Below are 21515 nucleotides of genomic sequence, written 5' to 3'. Positions count from 1 at the left end.
TCAAACTGTGTTTCCTGGATAAAAATGTAGATGCATGAGTTTTACTACAAGACAGTCATATTATCAAGTAGATATTAGTCACAACCTCAATATGAGCAATAGAAGAGTTTTTTTAATTCTAATACTTGGCCATATTTCCCCTCCCTGGAAAAAGAATAAAAAGTATTAATCAGAATTAAAACTCTTTTAATAGCCTATTATTTCTTGTTGAGAGGAACATTCCAGAAGTGTTCTTGATTACCCTTAGCACAATGGACATTATAAAATAAATACCTAATACTTTGACACACAGCTTCTAGAGGACTGGTGAAAAGGTGACGTTAATCAGCTGAGTCCACTGTTCCACGTGTAATACCGTGGTGACCAGAGAGACCTCCCACATACACAAATAGGACGCTACAAAGTGCCTGTGATTTCCAAATTCATTGGCCAAACGAAGGGTTTGTTAAGCAACACAAGACACCAGTCTCAGCTGCTTCCGCGCACAGCCTTCCTAGAGGAGACACACGAAGTTTCATTTGGTCTGACTGCACGCTGCCTGTTTATAATGGCAGTAGCATAGAAGATTAAAATAGAAAACACTGTAACTATTTAGGGTTTTAAGCAAATTTCAAAACCACATGCTTTCTCACTCCACGGGGAAGTTTAAATCAAAAGGCAACTGGATCCTGAACGAGGTTGGTTTTTCCTCCAAAGACCAACCTCATTGACCTGCTTGTGGAGGGCAGGTTTTACAGATCCTTCTGACAACTTCCATGACATGCCTTGTCAGCACCTCTGTAGCCCCAACCACTGCGGAAAGGTTTGTTCACTCTGTTTTATTAGGACAGTGTCGTTGCGTTCATAAACTTACTTTTTTCATTTCTCCATGCAGCCATTTCAAAATGATCTTCCAGATGCTGGCTAACGAAGCACTTCTTAACTACTGTCAGCGAAGGTCAATCTCTTTACTGGCATTTGACTGTATAGAACAGGAAGTCTGTGCTGCATCTCGTGTTCTTAATGAAACCCGACAACAGAGGACTGAACGCATTAGTCTCAGAACGGGAGGCCTAAGGATGGCAAAGACCCAAGGGTCAATTATTGAATTGATGGATAAAAATCTAAGAGCTTGGAGGTCCCACTTGTTTTTTTGGGATGAGGTTTGATCCATATATGCAAAAATCTGTAAGAAGCAAAGAGGGAAAATAATATTAGTTTTATGTTGTAGCCGTAGACAGGCTTAGAGTGTGTGCAATTTCTTAGGATTTAAGAGCAAAACGTGTTTTTTTGTGGGCCAGGGGTGGTGACAGATGGGTAGTGAAATCTCTGTAGATTTCCATGTTTATTCCTGACAAAACCTGTGAAATGTAAGTATTGTCTCCTTTTGACAGATGAGAAAGTGAACTTCAGGAGAGGTAATAAGAGTATGTTAGATTTATGTCCAAATATTTAATCATCACAGTCCAGGGGAAAAAGGTACCTAGAGCATGGGTTCTGGACACAGGACTGCCTGGGTTTCAATCCTGGATGCATATATAGCTCTGGAACCACAGGAAAGAAAACTGAACTCTTTATGCCTCAGTTACTACATCTTTAAAACGGGTGATAATGAGAGCAATACCTACTTGGGTTTGTTGGGAGGATGACAGGAAGTAGTATGTGTACGTTAATTAAAACAGTGCTTGCTCAGTAAGTACCCCACAATGTTGTCCAAACCTCCAGATTATCAGTGAGGACACCAACATGTGGAGAAGCGAGGCGACTTGCCCAAGTTCCCAGAGCTGCTTAGTTGGCAGAGTCAGGACATGAATTCCAACTTCTTTGACACTAGTAAACGGCTCAACCATGGGCTATGTTCAGATAGCCTATATTAGAACAAAGGCCTTTAGAACAATGTCCCAAATACTGGAAACCTGACACATCTTTGCATGCTGACTGCTGTTTTCAAATGGGTATACCAGCTGTCATGTGATTCCTTATATATTTTGGGATCAATGCAGCTTTTTGGTCAGATTGAAAGGAAGAGAACAGTACATGCTCGATAAAGATCAAACATTACCCAGCTTACAGAAAGAGGGAAAACAAATGGAAATCACTCCTTTTTTTTTTTTTTAAAGATTTGAGAGACACAGAGAAAGAGAGAGAGAGAGAGCATAGGAGTGGGGGTTATGGGGAGAGGAAGGAGAAGCAGACTCTCCACTGACCAGGGAGCTGGACTCAGGGCTCCATCCCAGGGCCCTGGGATGGTGACCTGAGCTGAAGGCAGATGCTTAACTGACTGAGCCACCAGGTGCCCCTCATACCCAATCTTTGAAACCAATTTCTTTGTAATGCTCTAGGGACTTTCTTACCCATGGGAACCTGTGCCTTAGAGAGCTACGACTTCATTCCTCCACACTCCTTTGCCAGAAAAAGGAATGGTTTATTTCCTTTCCCCCTGGTACTTATTCTGCAGACATCTGGCAACTGGATATACAAAGCGCATTGCAGGGAAGGAGAAGAGTAGTCATCTTCGGGTTGCTTATGTTAGGACAAGAGCGGGAAGTTTTGGCAGCCATAGGTGTTTATGCCAGAGAATCTTGGAATAGGGAATGGAGGAAAGGCTTGGCACATGAGCAAGGAAAAAGAAGAAGGGATGGTGGATTTCCCTGATTATACAGAGAAGAGGAAAGTTAGGTGGGAACATGCGAGGAAGCAATCATTTTCTTGTCAGCCAAACTATTTTGGCTGAGAAATATACAATACTTACTTATATGGTATACCTAAGGAGTGATCTGGGAGTTTAGATACTCGGGATAAGAGTGTACAGAAGTCTGATAGATTCAAGTATATTCGTTACCACACACACATACAACTGCCACTCTGTTGGAGAAAAAGTCTGTAGGGGAATTTATGATCAAGCTTCGCCACAGCGTACGATGACAGTGAACTGGCCGGCCATACTGGGCATTAGGGAGAAGGCTCAGCTCTCCGGTGTCACACGTGGAGATGAGTCAGGTTTTCATTGGCAAATGACCTCTATGGTATGATAGTTCCTGATCTCGTTAGAGGGTGACAGAGCAATGAGAAGTGAAAAATGGTTTTAGAGGATGAAGCAATTCTGTGCTATTTGTTTCTTTTCCTTTTCAACCACCATGCTGGGTAATTTTTAGAAATGCTTAAAATTTGCATTTCAGGAGGTGGTCAAGATTTTGTAGAAGACCATTTCTTCTTCGACACTGGGAAATTGACCCTTGAAGTTCCTGATGTAAGTTTTGTCTTCTCCTACCTCCCCATGTTTTCCCTTTGGTTCTTGTCTTTTGCCTAGAGTCCACCATTTTTGATACTGTGGATCCTGAGTTTGTTTTTATTTTTATTTATTTATTTATTTATTTTTAAAGATTTTATTTATTTGTTTGACAGAGAGAGGAACACAAGCAGAGGGAGAAGCAGAATTCCTGCTGAGCCCAGGCTCCTGGGACCATGACCTTAGCTGAAGGCAGACCCTTCACCAACTGAGCTAGCCAGGCACCCCCCTGGGATTGTTTTTAATTGTAAAATATACCTAGCATAAAATCTTCCATTTTAACCATTTTCAAGTGTATCATCAGTGGCATTAAGTACATTTATATTGTTGTGCAACTATATTGTCTATGTTTTTTATTTTTTGTATATCAAGGTGTTTTGACATCTTAAAAGCTTTCTGGCTGTGAAGAGATTGTCCCTCCCCAGGGCTACATTCTTTATATGTATCTATCTATATATATATAATGTATTATCAGGGCTACATTCTTAGGAGACAGGGAAGTGCTTGCCTAAAGCAGTCCTTTGATATGCAAAGTAACCAAGCCAGACCCCCTATATCTGGTCCTATATCCCAGGAGGCAATATTCTTTGGTAGAGGCCCAGGCTGTCCTCCTGCTCCTCCTCCTTCCGCCTCCTGACCTACGATACTATTTTCCCTTGCGGCCCTGGTGTTGTGCAGTGTTTCCTGCTCCTAGGACCTGTGAGTAGGATAAACTTTATTTTCCTGAGCCTCTCCTGTGCTCCTTTTGTGGCTGCCCCTGACTGGCTCACCACCATCCATCTCCAGAACCTTTTTTCATCACCCCAAACTGAAACCCTATACCCATCAAACCATAACTCCACATTTCCCTCTCCCTCCAGCTGATCCTAGATTTTAAGTAAAGGTTGACACAACTGAGAGGTCAATTAATTAGCAACATTTCAGTGATATTCCGGAAATCAGCCTCAGAGGCTGATAGAATTTATACATGTTCTTGCATACACTAATTTGCTATGAGAAAAATCTATACAAGTCAAGTGAGTTTTAATTTCTTAGGATAGCCTTTCCCCAATAGCCTAACGGATAAGGCATTGGCCTCCTAATTTCTTAGGACAGCCTTGCTCTATAGGGCTTTGCTAAGAATATAGAGTTTGTTTTGATACCTACAAAGTGATCTGGATGAAACTCAGTGTTCTTTAGATTCATTTTCTATAGAAAGAATCCTTTCAGCCTCCCGTGGAAAGCCATTGTGGCACTGTGTCCTCTTCCTCCTCCCCAGAAGGACTTTAGTTCTTCTGAGCTACTTCCCTACTGTTAATGCAACTCCATCTGGTTTTAGAATGTTAGAACAAATGAGAACCCTATTTGGTTGTTCATCGGAATCACCTGAGGATTGTTAAGACTACTCTGATGTCTTGCTCCCACCCCCAGAGACTCTGATGTAATTAATCTGGGCTGCAACGTGGGTAGCAAAGGTTTTAAATCAACCTGGGTGATTCCAACGTGCAGCCAAGGCTGAAAACCTCTGTTTTAGAACCTTCACCCAACACCGGGAACAGTTTAAATTATTCACGTATCACACTTAAAATCAAAAGACCCGCTTAGGCCTGGTCAAACAAATGACTTTGAGCTTCCAGAATCCAGTTTCTGGTTATTAGTATGCCATATGATTTTCCTTTGGAAATGGAACCCTATGGAGATAGCAGTGAATATTTACTGAAGGCCTATGTGTGCCAGGCACAGGGCTAAGCAATTTGTAGGTCTTATTGTTTAATTCTTACACCAACTTGCAAAATACTGTTATTCCTGTTTTAGAAAGGAGGACATCAGGGCCTAGAATATTAGTTATCATGCCCTGAATCACATTCCAGGTAAGTAGGGAAGTCACGGAACCACACTCAAGAAGTGGGACCAGAACTTTCCTTTTAAGCACTACACTCTCTGCCACCAACTACATAAAAAGCCTGCGATATGGGGCGCCTGGGTGGCTCAATCGGTTAAGCATCTGCCTTCAGCTCAGGTCATGATCCTGGAGTCCTGGGATCAAGCTGTCCTAGGATCACGGCCCTTGTCCGGGGGCTCGCTGCTTAGTGGGGAGCCTGCTTCTTCCTCTCCCTCTGTTGCTCCCATTGCTTGTGCTGTCTCTCAAATAAATTAATTAAATCTTAAAAAAAAAAAAAAAGCCTGTGATGTAAAGTCTCACATGAAGTTCACCACTAACATTATGGTTTAGTAAGAGCCCTTTTGGCAAAGGTGTCACAAAGGTTTGTGGGTATGACTGTTCCTGTTTATCGATTTAAAAACCATGGCTAGGGGCGCCTGGGTGGCTCAGTGGGTTAAAGCCTCTGCCTTCGGCTCGGGTCATGATCCCAGGGTCCTGGGATCGAGCCCTGCATCAGGCTCTCCGCTCAGCAGGGAGCCTGCTTCCTCCTCTCTCTCTCTGCCTGCCTCTCTGCCTACTTGTGATCTCTCTCTCTCTGTCAAATAAAATAAAATCTTAAAAAAAAAAATGGCTATATCTACTTGTCTTTCTTTGGGGCTCTCCTTTCCTTCACATATTTTTGGTAATCTACATAATAAATGTCTGCATGGTGCTACACATGTATAATTTATATACGTGTGTAAATACATTGGATGTTTACTAAAACATTTTTAAAAAAATTTTCACTTGCATTTTTAATTTAAATTCAATTAATTAACATGTAATATATTATTAGTTTCAGAGGTAGAGGTTAGGGATTTATCAGTCTTAATGAAGATTCGGATGCTCAATCGACTGAGCCGCCCTGGCACCCCCTCTCTCCTTCACACTTTGCACAGTTAAATTGCAGGCACAGATTATCATATGTTTACCTGCCTTGTGAAAGACGTTCAGGTGGCCTGGCTATGGCTTTATAGAATCCATTCTTTTTTTTGTTTTTCTTAAAGATTTTGTTTATTTATTTGACAGAGATAGAGCACAAACAGGGGGAGGAATAGAGGGAGAGGGAGAAGCAGGCTCCCTACTGAGCAGGGAGCCAGATGCGGGGCTCAATCCCAGGACCCTGGGATCATGACCTCAGTGGAAGGCAGACACGTAACTGACTGAGCCACCCAGGAGTCCCTATATGACCCATTCTTAAAAAACTTTGGTGTCTGCTATAGTTTAAAAAAAATTTTTTTTAAACATAAAACTTGTGGGGACAGTATTTTCCAGGTATATGATGTTTTAAAGACATCCCTTCCCTCAAATCCCAGGTGCTTTGTGGTAGGGGGAACAGGACCCTCTGTCCTTTCGGAAAAAAAGACTGGGGCATAGATATGGCGCTGGTGCTAAAGAGTGTTCCCTGCCTTGTGCTTCAGGTGATCCCAGGGCTGGACATAAGAGAGTTAATGCTAAAGTTTAGAGCTCTGGGCTTGTATATTCCAGGGTGATGGCTCTTAATTCTTTGAAAAAAATGATGAGCACGATGGACCCTCCCCAGAACACAAGACTTTACAAATGATTTCAAAGCGATCCAAGTGCTGTCTGTGGAGTGTAGGAGGAATCTTTGTTCATGGGAAGTTTTGGCCTTCCGCAAATGCACCTTCCCTATTCCTGGCCCTTCCCATCCCCCATGTGTCCTAACTGCAGAAGACTTCAGTCTAGCATTCTGTTAGAAGGGGCCAATTTTAGGCAGCAAATTATTCTGAGAAAAATGAAGCTTGGTATATCTTGGTCATATAAACTGAGACACAGTGGATGTGAGCTCAAGATAAGGATGGGGTTTCGTGGTCAGAAAGTACCAAATAGAGGACAGGAGATGCCAATGGAAACTGAGCAGACCAAGTTGCAGATAAACTGGGTCTTAAACCTTTAGGCAGAAAGAGACTTGTCTTCCTAAGCACCATATCTCTGGAGATCAGTCCCTTACCATTTCCATCCTATCCTATCCTATTCCATTCCATTCCATTCTTTAAAAAAAAAAATTATTTATTTATGAGAGAGAAAGAGAACACAAGTGGGGGAGGCACAGAGGGAGGGGGGAATGCAGATTCCCCACTGAGCAGGGAACCTGATGTGGGACTGGATTCCCAGGACCCCAAGATCATGACCTGAGCCAAAGGTAGACACTTAACCGACTGAGCCAACCAGGCACCCCCTTTATTTTTAACTTAATACTGCGATGGGTTCTTGACATGCCAAAAAAAGAAATACACCATCCCTAAAAGATGTTTTTCTTTAAGCTGAGGACCTGGCCTTAATCATCTGAAACAGCAGTGATGAACAACTTGACCAACTGTGTAGACATAATGCACAGCTTTTTTGGGGGAAGGACTATAGTTCTTGCTGTCTAAATTTAAAAAACTGACTGTAACTGGGTCTTTACTCACAACCACCATTTTACAAAGGAAAAGGTGTCGAATGAAAGCACTCATATAGAGGAATGTCCTCTTAAAAGTCACTTGCCTTAAAATGATTTCACCAATCCCCAAGCATTACACTGGTGATGCAGAAGTGATAAAGGGGTTTCCAGTAGTTCATGGATATAACTTAAAATATTACCAGCAAATTCACTGTGGTTATACATGAAGAGTTCTGAATTTCTCTTTTATCCCTACTAGAACTGTGGTATTTTGCATGTACATAATCAACAAATTTCATATGCTTTACAATCTCCATTCACATTACATTTTATGTGAAGAGTTCCAGGAATGAACAGGAAACTCCAGAACTATTTACTTGAGTTTGTTCTGTATTTTGAAGTTCATATTTCCACTAATCAGATTTGCCTAGAAATTGCAGCCCTAAAGAATTTCTAAAGATGAAGACAATTTTAGAATGAGCCAATGGTTCACTTTTGAAATTTTAGAACTGAATAAAATATTCTAATGGCAAGAAGAAAGTAGTTTAAAATGACCAGCAGCTGTCCACAGCTCTTGGCAAAGTAGCGACCAAGTAATTTGACATGCATTGAAAATTAAAACACAAACAGGATCTGAGGCAAGAATAGAGGTCTGATATATTTTCTGTGTTCTGTTCCATTTCAGGAAGAAAGTTTCTATTTATCCCTGTGAAATGATGGCAACAGCTGATCAACATAAGGAGGAATTCATTAATTTATACACTATCTCTTTAGTACATAAACAGTTTGGAATATGTTGTTGGTTCCATGCATGATTTCATATTGGGCAGCCAAAATAATGCCATTTCCTAACCACAACATACTTTTTTTAATAGCATAAGAAATGTTTTATGTGTACCAACAGAAGATTTTATGTGAGGGGTAATCTGATTATTTCTTAATTTAGACCAGCATTTATATTAGCCAATCTCCTGAAATCTCGGTCTCAGGCTTTCAATTCATAGGACTGTGGAGAAGAAAAAAAGGAACCGCACACTTGGCCCCAGCTCAGGTCCCTTGATCGGGATGGAAAAAAGGTCTTTGCCATTTTATTTTTAAACTGAATAAGGTGGGGGGCCCGTGGGTGGCTCAGTTAGTTGAGCATTGACTCTTGGTTTTGGCTCAGGTCATGATCTCAGGGTTGTGGGATAGAGCTCCTTGGGCTCCCCACCTCTCAGCCCGGAGTCTGCTTAGGATACTTTCCCCTTCTGCTCCTCCCCCACCCGCACTGGGGTGTGCGTGCGCATGCTCGCTCTCTCTCTCAAAAAAAAAAAAAAAAAAAAAAAAAAAAGCTAACAAGTTGGAATCAAGACAAAGTGATCCAGATATTTATAACATCCTCACCATTCCTTTGTCAAATCTTGGATTAATGTTTTAACACATTTCCCCTGAAAGAAGTACTTTTCCCTCTGATAGTTCTGTGGTTAAGAGGATAGGCTCTGCATTTTTAAACGGTCTGTCTTTGAACCCCAGCTCCAGTGATCACTAGCTGGGGGACCCAGGGCATTATTTGCCTCATCTGTAAAAAAGAAACAATAGTACCATCTATTTTGCAGGTTGTTGTGGAGATAATGGATTAGTGTATATAAAAATTAGCACTCAAAATATTAGCCACTTTGATGTTGATAATAATGATATTTGAAGGTTGAATTTGACTTCATCCCAGGGTGCTGGTATTTTCCATTTTGATAGTTTTTACTGCCAAACATTGGAAGTCCTAGACTGGTGTTCTTGGAGGAAGCAGTAATTCTAACCTGCCCTTCCCTTGGGATAACACTGACACGATTATGTCCAGGTTTCTTAAATTCCCCACTCCCCTCCTTCCCTCAGTACTGGAGCGCTGGAAAAGGCTGGTGCCCCACTGGGTACACAGCTGTGAAATCTCCTCTTTTCTGGGTCAGTGATGTGGCCTACTTTTGAGGGACATAGAAAGCAGTTCTGTTATCCTGAGGAAGAAACAGACAGAGATAGAGTAGATTGCTACACTTTCTGGGAACAAGGAAGTCAATTAGTTGGAATAGCTCATTAATAATCACTTTACATTGATTACATTTTGAAGTGATAATATTTTGGATATACTGGCTTAATAGAAGATATTGATTAATTTTTACCGTTTCTTTTTATTTTTTGTTATTTGGCTAATAGAATATTTAAAATTCCATATGTGGCTCAACTGTACTTCTGTTGGACTGCATATGTTCTGTTGGAGAAACAGGAGAATTTCTGAAAACAACCACAAGTCTTTGCCTTGTCTAACAGCATCCCAGTTAGGATGTATGGAAATTATTCCTGCCTTGTGTGGGAGATTGGTATAGGCCATTTCTACACAATTTTCACGTAGACCAAGTAGACAAAAGGGACATGAGGGGAGAGTGCCCCTCCCCGAGCGCCCATGGCAAGCATTCTGAAATAGCAGAATGAATGCATCAAATGGTAGCTATGACTTTGGAATAATCAGATAAGCCCTCCAGGAGATAGTGAAAATCAGGATACTATAGCATTTTATAAGGTTTAAAGTGCCATGTAAATGAAAGTTTCTAACAAGTACCAGTAATTTATTGACAAAGTAAAATAAGTCAATGGTCGGTGTAAATTTCCTTACTAAAAGACAACTTCAAGGTACAGTTCAAATATCTATTTGGGGCCTGGTGAGTTATCCATTCTGCATCTAGATAATATATCATGTTAGCCCCAAGGCAAGGATGAGCATGTCTGGCTTTCCGATTATGTTCACTCTAGGCTTTTCCTTTACTCTTTGAGAATCTTTGCCATGCATACATTCCGAAGCAAATCCGGATAATATTTGCTGATAGTGTCAATGCCACTATTGTAAGGGGCCCTCAAAATCTTCATCTGGTGTCCTCAAGCCATAAACAGACAATCTAAATAAAAACACAGCTTCAAAGCAAACCTCCTACTACCCTATTCCTTCTAACCCGACTCCTAGCTCTAAGCCCCTTCCCTTTGGCAACTCTGGAGCTTCCCTTAATAGTAAATAAAGGAGGAGAATAAATATTCATGTAAGTGTGTGTGTGTGTTTACACAGGGAGACTTGAAAATCAACATATAGCAATGACTGAGTTCCCATGATAAAAGGCAAATTTACAGGGCACCTGGGTGGCTCAGTCTTTACGTGTCTGCCTTCGGCTCAGGACATGATCCCAGGGTCCTGGGATTGAGCCCCACATCGGGCTCCCTGCTTGTCAGGGAGTCTGCTTCTCCCTCTCCCACTCCCCCTGCTTGTGTTCCCCCTCTCGCTGTGTCTCTCTCTGTTAAATAAATAAATAAAATCTTTAAAAAAAAAAAAAAGGCAAATTTACTTGAAAACAGGGGAACCTGTTGAAAATCACTGCCTTTACATTTGATAATATATTTATGCAATGGGTTAGTCATGATCAAAGGAGAGATCTTTTCCTCCTGTTCTCTTCCTCCAAAGAGCATACGGAATAATAACCCTGTTCACAAGTCTGTGGTCCCCTCGGAGCCCATTCCTAAGCTATTTAAGTGGCTGGGGGTATAGGGTATTTTTAAATACACACTCAGAAATCACAGATGAGACTCCAAGAACTGATCTCCCGATTCTCACCAGGCTAAGACCGGCACTGCCCAACTCAGAAGGGGTTTATGGCCTCTAAGTTGGATTCTAAGTTGTTTAGTGGAACTGGAAATGCTTTTTCTCTCATAGATACAGGTTCTGCATCTTTGTCCGGACCCCAAAAAGTTGATTTAACTCCTAACATGACATCAAAAGTTTCTACTAGTAAAATAAAAGAAATGCATAGAAGTCATGCTTGTTTCTACATCACAGCCTTTCTGCTGTACAAATGCCCCAGTTCAGGGTGGAATGGAAGAGGCGGGTCCCATAGTGCTACCTCCTTTCATAAGGGGGTGCCTTCCTGTCCTTATGGATTCAGACCAGCTTCTGCCCTGACAGAGAATGGGGTAGGAGTGTGAGGACAATGGGGACCAGGGAGAAGAGAACATGATTATGAATCAGTTCATTTAGGAGGACAAGTGTCCTTTCCCACCCCGGAGGAGGAGCATATGAAGATAATCAACAGTGATGGAGGCCAAAAGTAAGGTAAAGTTACTTCTTTAGTGTCTACGGTCAGACCTGGTAACGGTAGGCACTGACTATCTCTTTCTTTTCTCCAAGACTGTGGCAGGAGGGAATCACTGCCAACTGCTTACTCCCTGTTAGTCAGTCTTGTTCTTTTGAAGAGCGGGAAGCGGGACTACAGAGACTCCTCCTCCCCAGCTTCTGGTAAGGGGCCATGCTCAGACACATCTGGGGCTCTCTTACCTGCGTTACACCTGGGGAGGCTCCAGTTCATAGCATCACAGAACTAACAGCTAAGCTTGCCCCAGACTAGGACAGCAGCCATTCCCAAACCTGGGCTCCTGTCTTCAGTTCCCTGGGGCAGCCTCTGGCTTGCTGGGTCACGGAACAAGTTGGATGTGCTTAACTCTCCCATCCCTAAGATGGACCAGCCATTCCTGTATGTGGCTTTGTGCTCAGCAAATGCATGGCTATAAGGTGAAGAACACCTATAGATATTTCTGATAGTGATATGAGTAGGATATTTCGTAAGGAAGTACAAATGCCTCCTTTAGAGGAATTGCAAGAGTTCAGCAAGGGGTTTCTCCAAGCAACCATCTTTCCCTTTAATTATCATTATGGACATAATATAATGTCCACATATTTTTTCCTTCATGGCCCCAAAGGGTTATGCTCCTAATATGTAAATTGGGAAACTTGTAAAGTCTGTGATTGTTGAACTTTTAGGACAAGTAATGAATGCTCTAAACTTACCAACAGGGATGCTTCTCACCTAGGGTGAGAATGGCAGCTGGAAGGTTGGGTGTTAGGTACCACCTTTTGTGTTGGGAGAAGGCGAAAGCATGGAGAGCTAGCACCAGTGGGTGGGGAACACCTAGAGGTGAACTTCAGCCCAGGGAAGTCAAGCTGTAGCTGATACCCATCCACAGGTGGAAGGGGCTGCCTCTCCTCAGGCAGAAGCCAGGCTGGCAGAGGCGGACAGGGACCTATCCCTCTCCCCCTTTTAACTCTAGGTCTGGGCCGGCTTAGCGGAGGGTCAAGGATCCCTCTCAGGGGGACTGTACTAGGTGTGAGAAACACTAGCACAGAGCCACCAAAGGTTAGGGGAGGAAGGAAGTGGGACAAAGGTGAGAAGCGAGAGGAGAAGGCTCTAGACCTCAAGAATCAGAACGTGGTTTTACAAACTGCAAAGGTAAGACGGTGGAAAGTGTGGCAGGAAGAGGGTAGAGAGTGAGAAGGCTGCTCCGAGTGGGGCTGCGGAAACAAAGCGAGTTAACTTACCGTGAAAGGCAAGGAGCAGACCGCGAAGGTGATGGTCATAATAGCCAGGAGAATGAGGTGGTCCGTCTCCTCCGCCATGGACACCCTTTCCCCTCTCCTGCGGGTCCCAGGGCCGTCCCGGCAGCTGCCCAAGGAGGGTCCGCAGCGACTTCTCCTGCTCCGACGGTGCATGCGGATGAGGTTGACGATGACACTGAAGTTGCAGGCGAGCACCGCGACGATGAGGAGCAGCAGCACGGTGGCGTAGAGCTGCAGGTACGTGGTCTGGCTGTGCTGGATGAAGCACCACGTCCCAGGGCAGTACTGGACGTACTTCTCGGGGTCCAGCAGCGGCAGGGAGCAAAAGAGCAGAGAGACCGTGTAGATGGTGGGCAGCACCGCCAGGCCGCCTCGGCGCGTGACCCAGCGCTGGTAGAAGTAGGGGTGCCCGATGGATAGGTAGCGCTCCAGGGCCATGGCGAAGAGCATGAGCATAGTGGCCAGGCTGAAGAAGGTCATGGAGAAGGCGAAGTAGATGCACACGCGGCGCTCAGGCGCCAGGGCCACCAAGGTCTGGTTCCGAGCGTAGGAAGCCAGCACCACCGGGCTGATGAGGCAGGTCCCAAGCAGGTCGGTGAACACCAGCTCTGTCACCAGCACGTGGAACAGGGAGATAGAGTTCCCGCGTCCTGCGCTGCGTCCCGCGTCCCCCCGCCAGCGGCGCGCCAGCAGCGCCAGCGCGATGAGGTTCCCCAGCACCCCGGCGGAGAACATCACCGAGCTGATGGCCGGGCTTTCGCCGGAGGGGAGGGACTGCAGAGACTTGCAGTCCTCCTGCGAGGAGTCTTCGGAGATATTGCCCATGGTGGAGTGCCGGGAGGAGAGATAACGCCCTCCTCTCGCGGCTCGTACCTGGGAGGAGGAAGGTCTGAGAGCAGGAGCTCTCCGAGAAGCTGAGGGAAAGGAGGAGGGACCCAAGTCCACAGCCCCCTTCCGGCCCCCTGCGCGCCCAGGGCGGACTCGGCCCCAGGGCTCGCGTTGCTCTCGGAGAGGCCACCACTAGGCTGCAGCATCCGGGCGGCGCTCTGGCCTCCGCTGCTGATCCGCGCCCACCTCTGCCGGGAGCCCGCACCGCGGGGACAACCGTCACCGCTTCCGCACCCGCCGGGGGTTGGACCCAGACGTCGGGTCACAGCGCCAGGGGCTAGCGCCCTCCAGCTACCCAAGAGGTGGAACGCGCGTCACACCCCTTGGGGGCACCGCGAGTCCCTCGGCCGGGAGTGAGAGAAGAAAGGGCGGGAGCGCGGACCCCGCGGTGACCCCCCCACTCCGCGATCCGTTCCCTCGGGATTGGGTGCTGGAAGCCGCGCGGCCGCCGACCTTGGCTAGGACGCGTTGAGCCCCAGCAGAGGGCCGGGAGGGAGTGCGGGGCACTTGTGGTGTGTGTGCAGAATTCACCGAAGGCAACAACAGGAAAGCAAAGTGACTCACCAAACGATAGAGAAGTTAGAAGGACCCTGTCCTGGGAGATGAGTATAAGAAGGGAGCAACAAGCACCAAAGACCGCGTGCAGTAGGACCAATATGTTCTTCTCTCTTTCTTTTGCCATTCTCAGGAAGATAAACTAAGAGGGCGGGACCCAAATTAGGAGGAAGTGAAAAGCTCGTCTGGTTGTCCAAGGAACCAAACCTTGCGCACCGCGGAGCTGTCTGTTGCCCTGCTGCTTTGATTCGGTTGCCAGCATTTCGCCTTTTCCTATGTCAACACCATAACGGATAACCACTTGTTTAAGCAAGCAAGAAAAGAAAGAAAGAAAAAGAAATGTTCCTTGTGTGTAGAATTGTTTGTGAACACAGCTTGAAATCATTGCTCATTGTACTCCTTGAAAGAAGCTCTTGTTCAGGATTAATTCTTTCAGGTTAACGGTGCAGAGCACATCTGGAAAGACGGATTCCTCGCAAAGCTTATTAGTAAGCGGCCAGTTTTAGAAACTAGAGCTGACAAAAGTGGTTGTCCGCCACCCCGATTGTCACAATTGCAGACTCCTGAAAATGGTTTGGTGTTTAAAACTGTTTGAACAAACAAAATCCAGTGTGACAGACAAAAGGGGGTAATTGCATTCTATAAGGAAGGTCATATTCACGTGGGGAAAGAGGAAGGACTGGGAGATGGAAGGATCTGCATAGGGAATAGGCAAGGGTAAAAGTCCTCATGGTGGAATAACAAAAACATTAGGTGCTGAGGAGCACATCTTACCACAGCCTGCTTGCTCTCCATGAATATTTTAGCTCACCTTGATAACTCTAGCCTGGGGACTGGAATGGAGATGAGGATCCCAACAGGGCAAGTTCAAAGGGAGTCTGCTTTTCTCATATAAGAAGTTCAGCAGTCACAGGCAGGTGAGCCTCCCAGAGAACCCAGTCTCTTTCTGATCTCTAGCCCTTCATACCTAGCATGCTGTCTACACATCTTTCCCTGTGTAGTCACCAGTCACTGCCCAGATCGGTCAGGATGCAACCAGAGAAACAGAACCACTGTAAGTGATGAAGAATGAGAGATTTATTATTAGGCACTAGACCTGCGCTCTTCAACATGGTAGCCACCAGCCACATGTGGCAGTTTAAATTTAGATGAGTCAAAATTAACAGTGTAGTTTCTCAGTTGCACTAGGTACACTTCAAGTGCTCAGTAGCCATATGCATGTGATTAGTGGCTATCATATTGGGCAGCTCATATACAAAACACTTGGGTCATTACAGAAGCTCTATTGGAGAGTGATGCATTAGACCCTACATGATTGTGGGAGCTCCTGGAGAAGGTCATGCAAAGCTGTTTGCTGTTTTTGGTTCTAGCGCTGATCGAACCGGAAGTCACCATAGGTCAGACCGAATGGTGGTCAGGGTAGAAAGCTGGTTGTGGATGAAAGCACGTACAGGCTTGGGACCTACAAGGCTAACCTAGAATTCAAGAACAACTAGAATCTTCAAAGACAGAGCAGATTTGTGTGTGTCTCTCACTATCTCTGATTTTGATAATGCAAGTGTATTCTGGGAGAAGCTGGCACCCTTCATGGGGCTACACTTGCACTTGGCTTAGGATGCAGAGAAGCTGAAGGAGATCTGACGGCAGCTGGAGTCCACGTGCTGCCTCATACCAGCAAGGTGAGCTGGCAGATCAGTGACAATGTACCAGAGTTATCACCGTGTCTGGAACCCTGCATTGTCCTTCAGAGCATGAAAACCATGGCTGCTGCTTCCCTGATGCCTTCTCAGTCTCATGCAACACTTCTCTTGTGGCTAATGTTAGCCTTGAAACTGGCCAGGATTCTGAAGCACAGATCCTGCTCAGCTGAGTCCACTCAGTATAAAGCTACCACATGCCCCACAGGTCCAGGCATCAAGTCTGCATGGAAAGCAGAGCGTGAGAAAGACACAGCCACTGTGAGCTTACTCTCTCTTGTGCCTGTTTCTTTCATCAGAAAAGCTGGTTTTCCAGAAGTACCCTCATAGCCTTCCCTTCATGCCTCATTAGCCAGAATTTGGTAAGATGGCCACTCCTTAGCTCCAAAGGAGGCTATTGAACATTTCTGGCTTCTTCCAGAGTAAGGGCAGGCAGGGGAGAAGGGGCTGGGAGTGGCATTGGGTTAGTCAGCCAGCAGTGTCTGCTGCAGATCTGCACAGTGAATTCGCCGCTACCCCGTTACAGCCAGAGAGGAAGTGCAAGAACACCCATTCCGAGTCCTTCATTTGCAGCTCAAGAAACTGACGCTCAGGAAAGTTGAGTATCTTACCCAAGGATACACAAAGTTAGTGCCAAGCTAGGAGTACGGAGGCCAGACCATCTCATTTACAATACAGATCTCTGCATATTGCACGCACTGTCCATCTAAGGCCAGAAAGGAGCACTTAGCACAATACCCATCCTCAATGAGCATTAGCGCTCATTGGCAAGTCACTCAACACAATTTAGATGTTACTTTTTGCCTGACATATTGATAAAGTTTGAAAGGATTACACATATCCAGTATGACCAAAGAGAGAGAAAGGGGCTCGCTGTTGATGGAAGTGTGAGTGTGGGTACAACCTTTCTGGTGAGAATGGTTTATTAATTATCACAAACTTAGAATATGCTTTGGCCCAGAAATAATGTTATAGAAATGTACTGCCTGAAGGAGACATAATCTAGAAAACACACAAAGTTGTCTCATACACACACACACAGCAGGAAAAATGTTCATTATTGCAAGAATCGAGAACTAAATGTCCTTCCATAGAGAACTGGTTTAATAAATTTTGGTACAACCCATGCAAGGGAATATATAGTCATTAAAAAGGATGATGTGTCTCTGTATTTCTTGATAATAATCTTTACCACATATTGAGTTAAAATCATGTATATTATTTCATTCATATAAAATTATATGCATAAATATTTGCACAGAGCAGCATCTCGAAGGATGTTCAGCAAAATGTTAGTAGTAATTTCTTCTTTATGTCTGCCTGTTTGGGCTGATTTTTCTATAAATATGTGTTACCTTTATGTTAGGAAATTCAAGAAAGCTGCTTTTTGTTTAGAAAAAAATTAATCATTGGAGGAGACTGTCTTTCTTGGCAGAAAGCAGGGAGTTAGTTAGATGCTAATGTTTTAAATCCTCTTCCAGTTCTACTGTTTAACAAGTAGGCAGGTCTTGCCAGTTTTCTGAGACTGGAGAAGACTGGAGCTATATTCTTATATTTTCCATAAGGGTTTTGTAACTATCCTTCTTACTTGAAGATTGGAGATCATCACATATTTTGCACCATTTCTAACGAGATGATGCCCTGCCCTACTTCAAGCAACTGCTTTGACATTAGATTTTTGTCATCCTTTAACCCAATTCTGATACTACCATTGTCAGGAAGTCCCTCTCTCATAAAGGTGGAAATAAAAAAGTAAAAAAATTTTAAAAAAATTTTAAAAGCCCAACCCAAAATGCAGTCAATAAAAGCCAATTTTGAGACTAGGTTAAAAAAAAATTAAGGGTAATTATGAGTGGGTAGGTACAGAATCTTAGTAGAGAAATAGAAACTATAAAAAAGAACTGAATGGAAATTCTAGAACTAAAATTTACAGCAGCTTGGAGTTGGCAGAAGAAAGAGTGAGCTTAAGGACTAATCACATCTGGTCACCCTTCTTTCCTTGTCATCATTATATTTGTGCTCATTGGAAATATTCTCACTCTTCCCATACCATGTGAGGCTTGTCCTGTTTTTACCCATGAAGCAAAGCATGGGTTTTCTGCTCCCTCAGATCCCTCAAACTTCTCTGGGATCTGGGGTGCAGAGCCACACTATCCAGGAAACTCCTGTGTTAACATTTTAAGCTCTCTTGTTCGCTCGAACTTTACCTTCCCCCCTTTGCAGCCTGTGGACCCAGATGGGGAAGAAATGGAACTACTTTGCTCTTTCTTGTCTCTTTGGACCTAGGTCTCCTTTATGCCTCATCTTTCAAAAGTCCTATGCCAAACAGTGACACCTGTGTTCTGCTACACTGTCCTATCCCTGAGGCAGTCAATGGCACACCCCAGCTGCTGCTAAAACTAGGGAAAGGGCTGGACTATCAGCAAGTACTGGGCAACAAAATACATAGGTTAATATGTCAAATTATAACATTTGCCTTCACGTAGGTGTGTGTATATCCAAGGCTTTGTGGGACTTATTACAACATCATAGGATTGTTTGAGAAACAATTTGATAAAGTCTTTGCAAAACCAGTCAATAAAAAGTGCTTTACAAACGGATGTAGGAGTACAATAGTTCTTTTGTCCTTAGGTGGGAACTATCAGAAATGCTTATTAGCACCAGGGGTTAGATCAAATGAATTATTCCAATAATGTCAGGAAGGCAAACTGCCTATGATTCTAATTTCCTTTTTAAGATTGATAGAGAACAAAGAACCCAATATAGTCATGAAAATTCTCTTTACTTAGAAAGGTTTGCTTTCAAAACCAACTATAGGGCAGAAAAGCACATATAACAGAAAAATCAGGCTATATTTATTCAATTTGTTTGTATAAAGTAAAAACGCATTACAGAAATTTTGGAAAAATTAGAAGGAAGAAAAAAGTCACCCATGAATGTGTACCCATAAAAAAATGACCACTCTTAACATCTTGATGTGTTTCTTTCAATATTTCTTCTATGCACCTTTGTTTTTCACAGCTGTGATATTATATGTAAAATTTTCCATACTGTTTTTTAAAAAACTTAAAAGCATATTGAATAGCTTATACTGTAATATGCATTAAAGGCCTTAAAAATGTTCATGCTCTGAGATCCAGAAATTGCATTTCTAGAAATCTAGACTCCATTTATTTACTCACTCAACAACAATTTATTAAGGCATATATTTACTGAGACAGCAGAGTATAGTTTGAAGAGCAAGGGTTCTAGAGTCAGATTGCTTTGTTGTTGTTGTTTTTTAAGTTTTTATCTAAATTCCAGGTAGTTAACATACAGTGTTATATTAGTTTCTGGTGCAATATAATGATTCAACACTCTTCCATACACCATCCGGTTCTTATCACAGCAAGTGCACTCCTTAAAGTCCATCACCTCTGTTGTCTAATTGCTAAGGGAAGACTTCCGTATTATGTTAAACAGTAATAATGACAGTGGATATCCTGTCTTATTCCTGACCGCAGAGGAAAAGCTCTCAGTTTTTCCCCATTGAGAATAATATTAGCTGTAGGTCTTTTGTATATGGCCTTTATGATGTTGCAACATGTTCTATCTATCCCTACTTTGTGGTTTTGGGGTTTTTTTTTTGTTTTGTTTTTTGGGGTTTTTTTTGCAAGAAGTGATGCTGCATTTTGTCAAATGCTTTTTCTGCACCTATTAAATGGATCATAAAGTTCTTAGCCTTTCTTCTATTGTGGTGATGTATCACATTGATTGATTTGTGAGTATTGAGCCATCCCTGCAGCCCAGGAATAAATCCCAGTTGATCATGGTGAATAATTCTTTTAATGTACTGCCAGACTCAATTTGCTAGTATCTTTTTGAGAATTTTTACATTCATGTTCATCAGAAATATTGGCCTATAATTCTTTTTGGTGGGGTCTTTCTCTGGTTTTGGAATCAAGGTAATGCTAGACTTATAGAAGAAGTTTGGAAATTTTCCTCCCATTTCTATTTTTTGGAACAATTTGATAAGAATACAAGCTCTTCTTTAAATGTCTGATAGAATTCCCCAGGGAAGCCGTCTGGCCCTGAACTTTTGTTTGTTGGGACTGGGACTGACTCAATTTCTTTGCTGGTTATGAATCTTCCAGTCTGGCTGGTAAACTCTTTATCTCTCCTTTTACTCTAAATTGACTTCCTTGCTTGATAAAGTATTCTTAGGTGCATATTTTTCCCATTCAGCACTGTGAATATATCATAACATTATCTTCTGGCCTGCAAGTTTCTGTGGACAAATCTGCTGAAAACCTGGTCTGTCTTCCTTTGTAGGTTAAGGACTTTTTTTTTACGTTGCTGCTCTCAGGAGTCTTCCCTTGTTTGTGTAGTTTGTGAATTTGACTATGATATGTCTTGGTAATCACCAGCTTTTGTTGAATTTAATAGGAAGCCTTTGTACTTTTTGGAGTTCTAGGTCTGTATCCTTCCCCAGATTAGGGAAGTTTTCAGCTATAATTTGCTCAAATAAATCTTCTGCCTCCTTCTTTCCCTCTTCATCGTCTTGGACTCCTATAATGCCTATGTTATTACATTTTAATTAGTTGCTCAGTTCCCTAAGTCTACCTTTGTGATCCAATACCTTTCTTTCCCTCCTCTTTTCAGCTTGATTATTCTCCCTAATTTCAATTTTCTGTATCACTGATTTGTTCTTCTTCATCCATCCTCATTGTTACGGCATCCCTTCAGGTTTGCATCTTACTTATAGCATTAATTCTAGCCTGACTAGACTTTATTTCTCCTTTATCTGCAGTATGGTATTCTCTAATGTTCTCTATGCTTTTTTCAAGCCCAGCCAGTATCCTTATAATTGTTGTTTTAAATTCCAGTTCAGACATCTTACTTATATCTGTATTGATTAAATCCCTGCCTGTTACTTCTACTTCCTATTCTTTCTTTTTGGGTGAATGTCTTCATCTCATTATTTTTGGGGGGAGGGAGAAGCTAGATCCTAAGTGTGTTGATCTGCTTGTTAAAAGAAGCTAGATCCAGGGGTGCCTGGGTGGCTCAGTAGGTTATAGCCTCTGCCTTGGGCTCAGGTCCTGATCCCAGGGTCCTGGGATAGAGCCCCACATCAGGCTCTCTGCTCTGCGGGGAGCCTGCTTCCCCCTCTCTCTCTCTCTCTGCCTGCCTCTCTGCCTACTTGTGATCTCTCTCTGTCAAATAAATAAATAAAATCTTAAAAAAAAAAAAAGAAGCTAGATCCAAAAGATAAAGGTAAAAACATATATATACATTTTAAAAAATGAAAATAGGGACACCTGGGTGGCTCAGTGGGCTCCCGCCATGATCCCGGGGTACTGGGATGGAGTCCTGAGTTGGGCTCCTTGTAGGTGGGGAGCCTGCTTCCCTCTCTGCCTCTGCCCGCT

General features: G+C 43.4%; 1 protein-coding gene across 1 annotated transcript; it reads right to left on the bottom strand.

The window, feature by feature from the left end:
- Positions 1–928: 928 nt before the first annotated feature.
- On the bottom strand, positions 929–13795 carry PTGER2 (prostaglandin E receptor 2; the record flags this gene model as incomplete). The annotated part of the gene is made up of 2 exons (XM_080809743.1): positions 929–1165; positions 12953–13795. 2 exons carry the CDS (start codon positions 13793–13795, stop codon positions 929–931), a joined length of 1080 nt encoding a protein of 359 aa, XP_080665869.1.
- Between the last annotated feature and the right edge of the window lie 7720 nt (positions 13796–21515).

This window comes from Martes martes (genome assembly GCF_963455335.1).
Source record: "Martes martes genome assembly, chromosome: 7".
NCBI lineage: Eukaryota > Metazoa > Chordata > Mammalia > Carnivora > Mustelidae > Martes > Martes martes.
The sequence above is the reverse complement of the archived record's forward strand: the minus strand, read 5'-3'. Positions and strand labels throughout refer to the sequence as shown.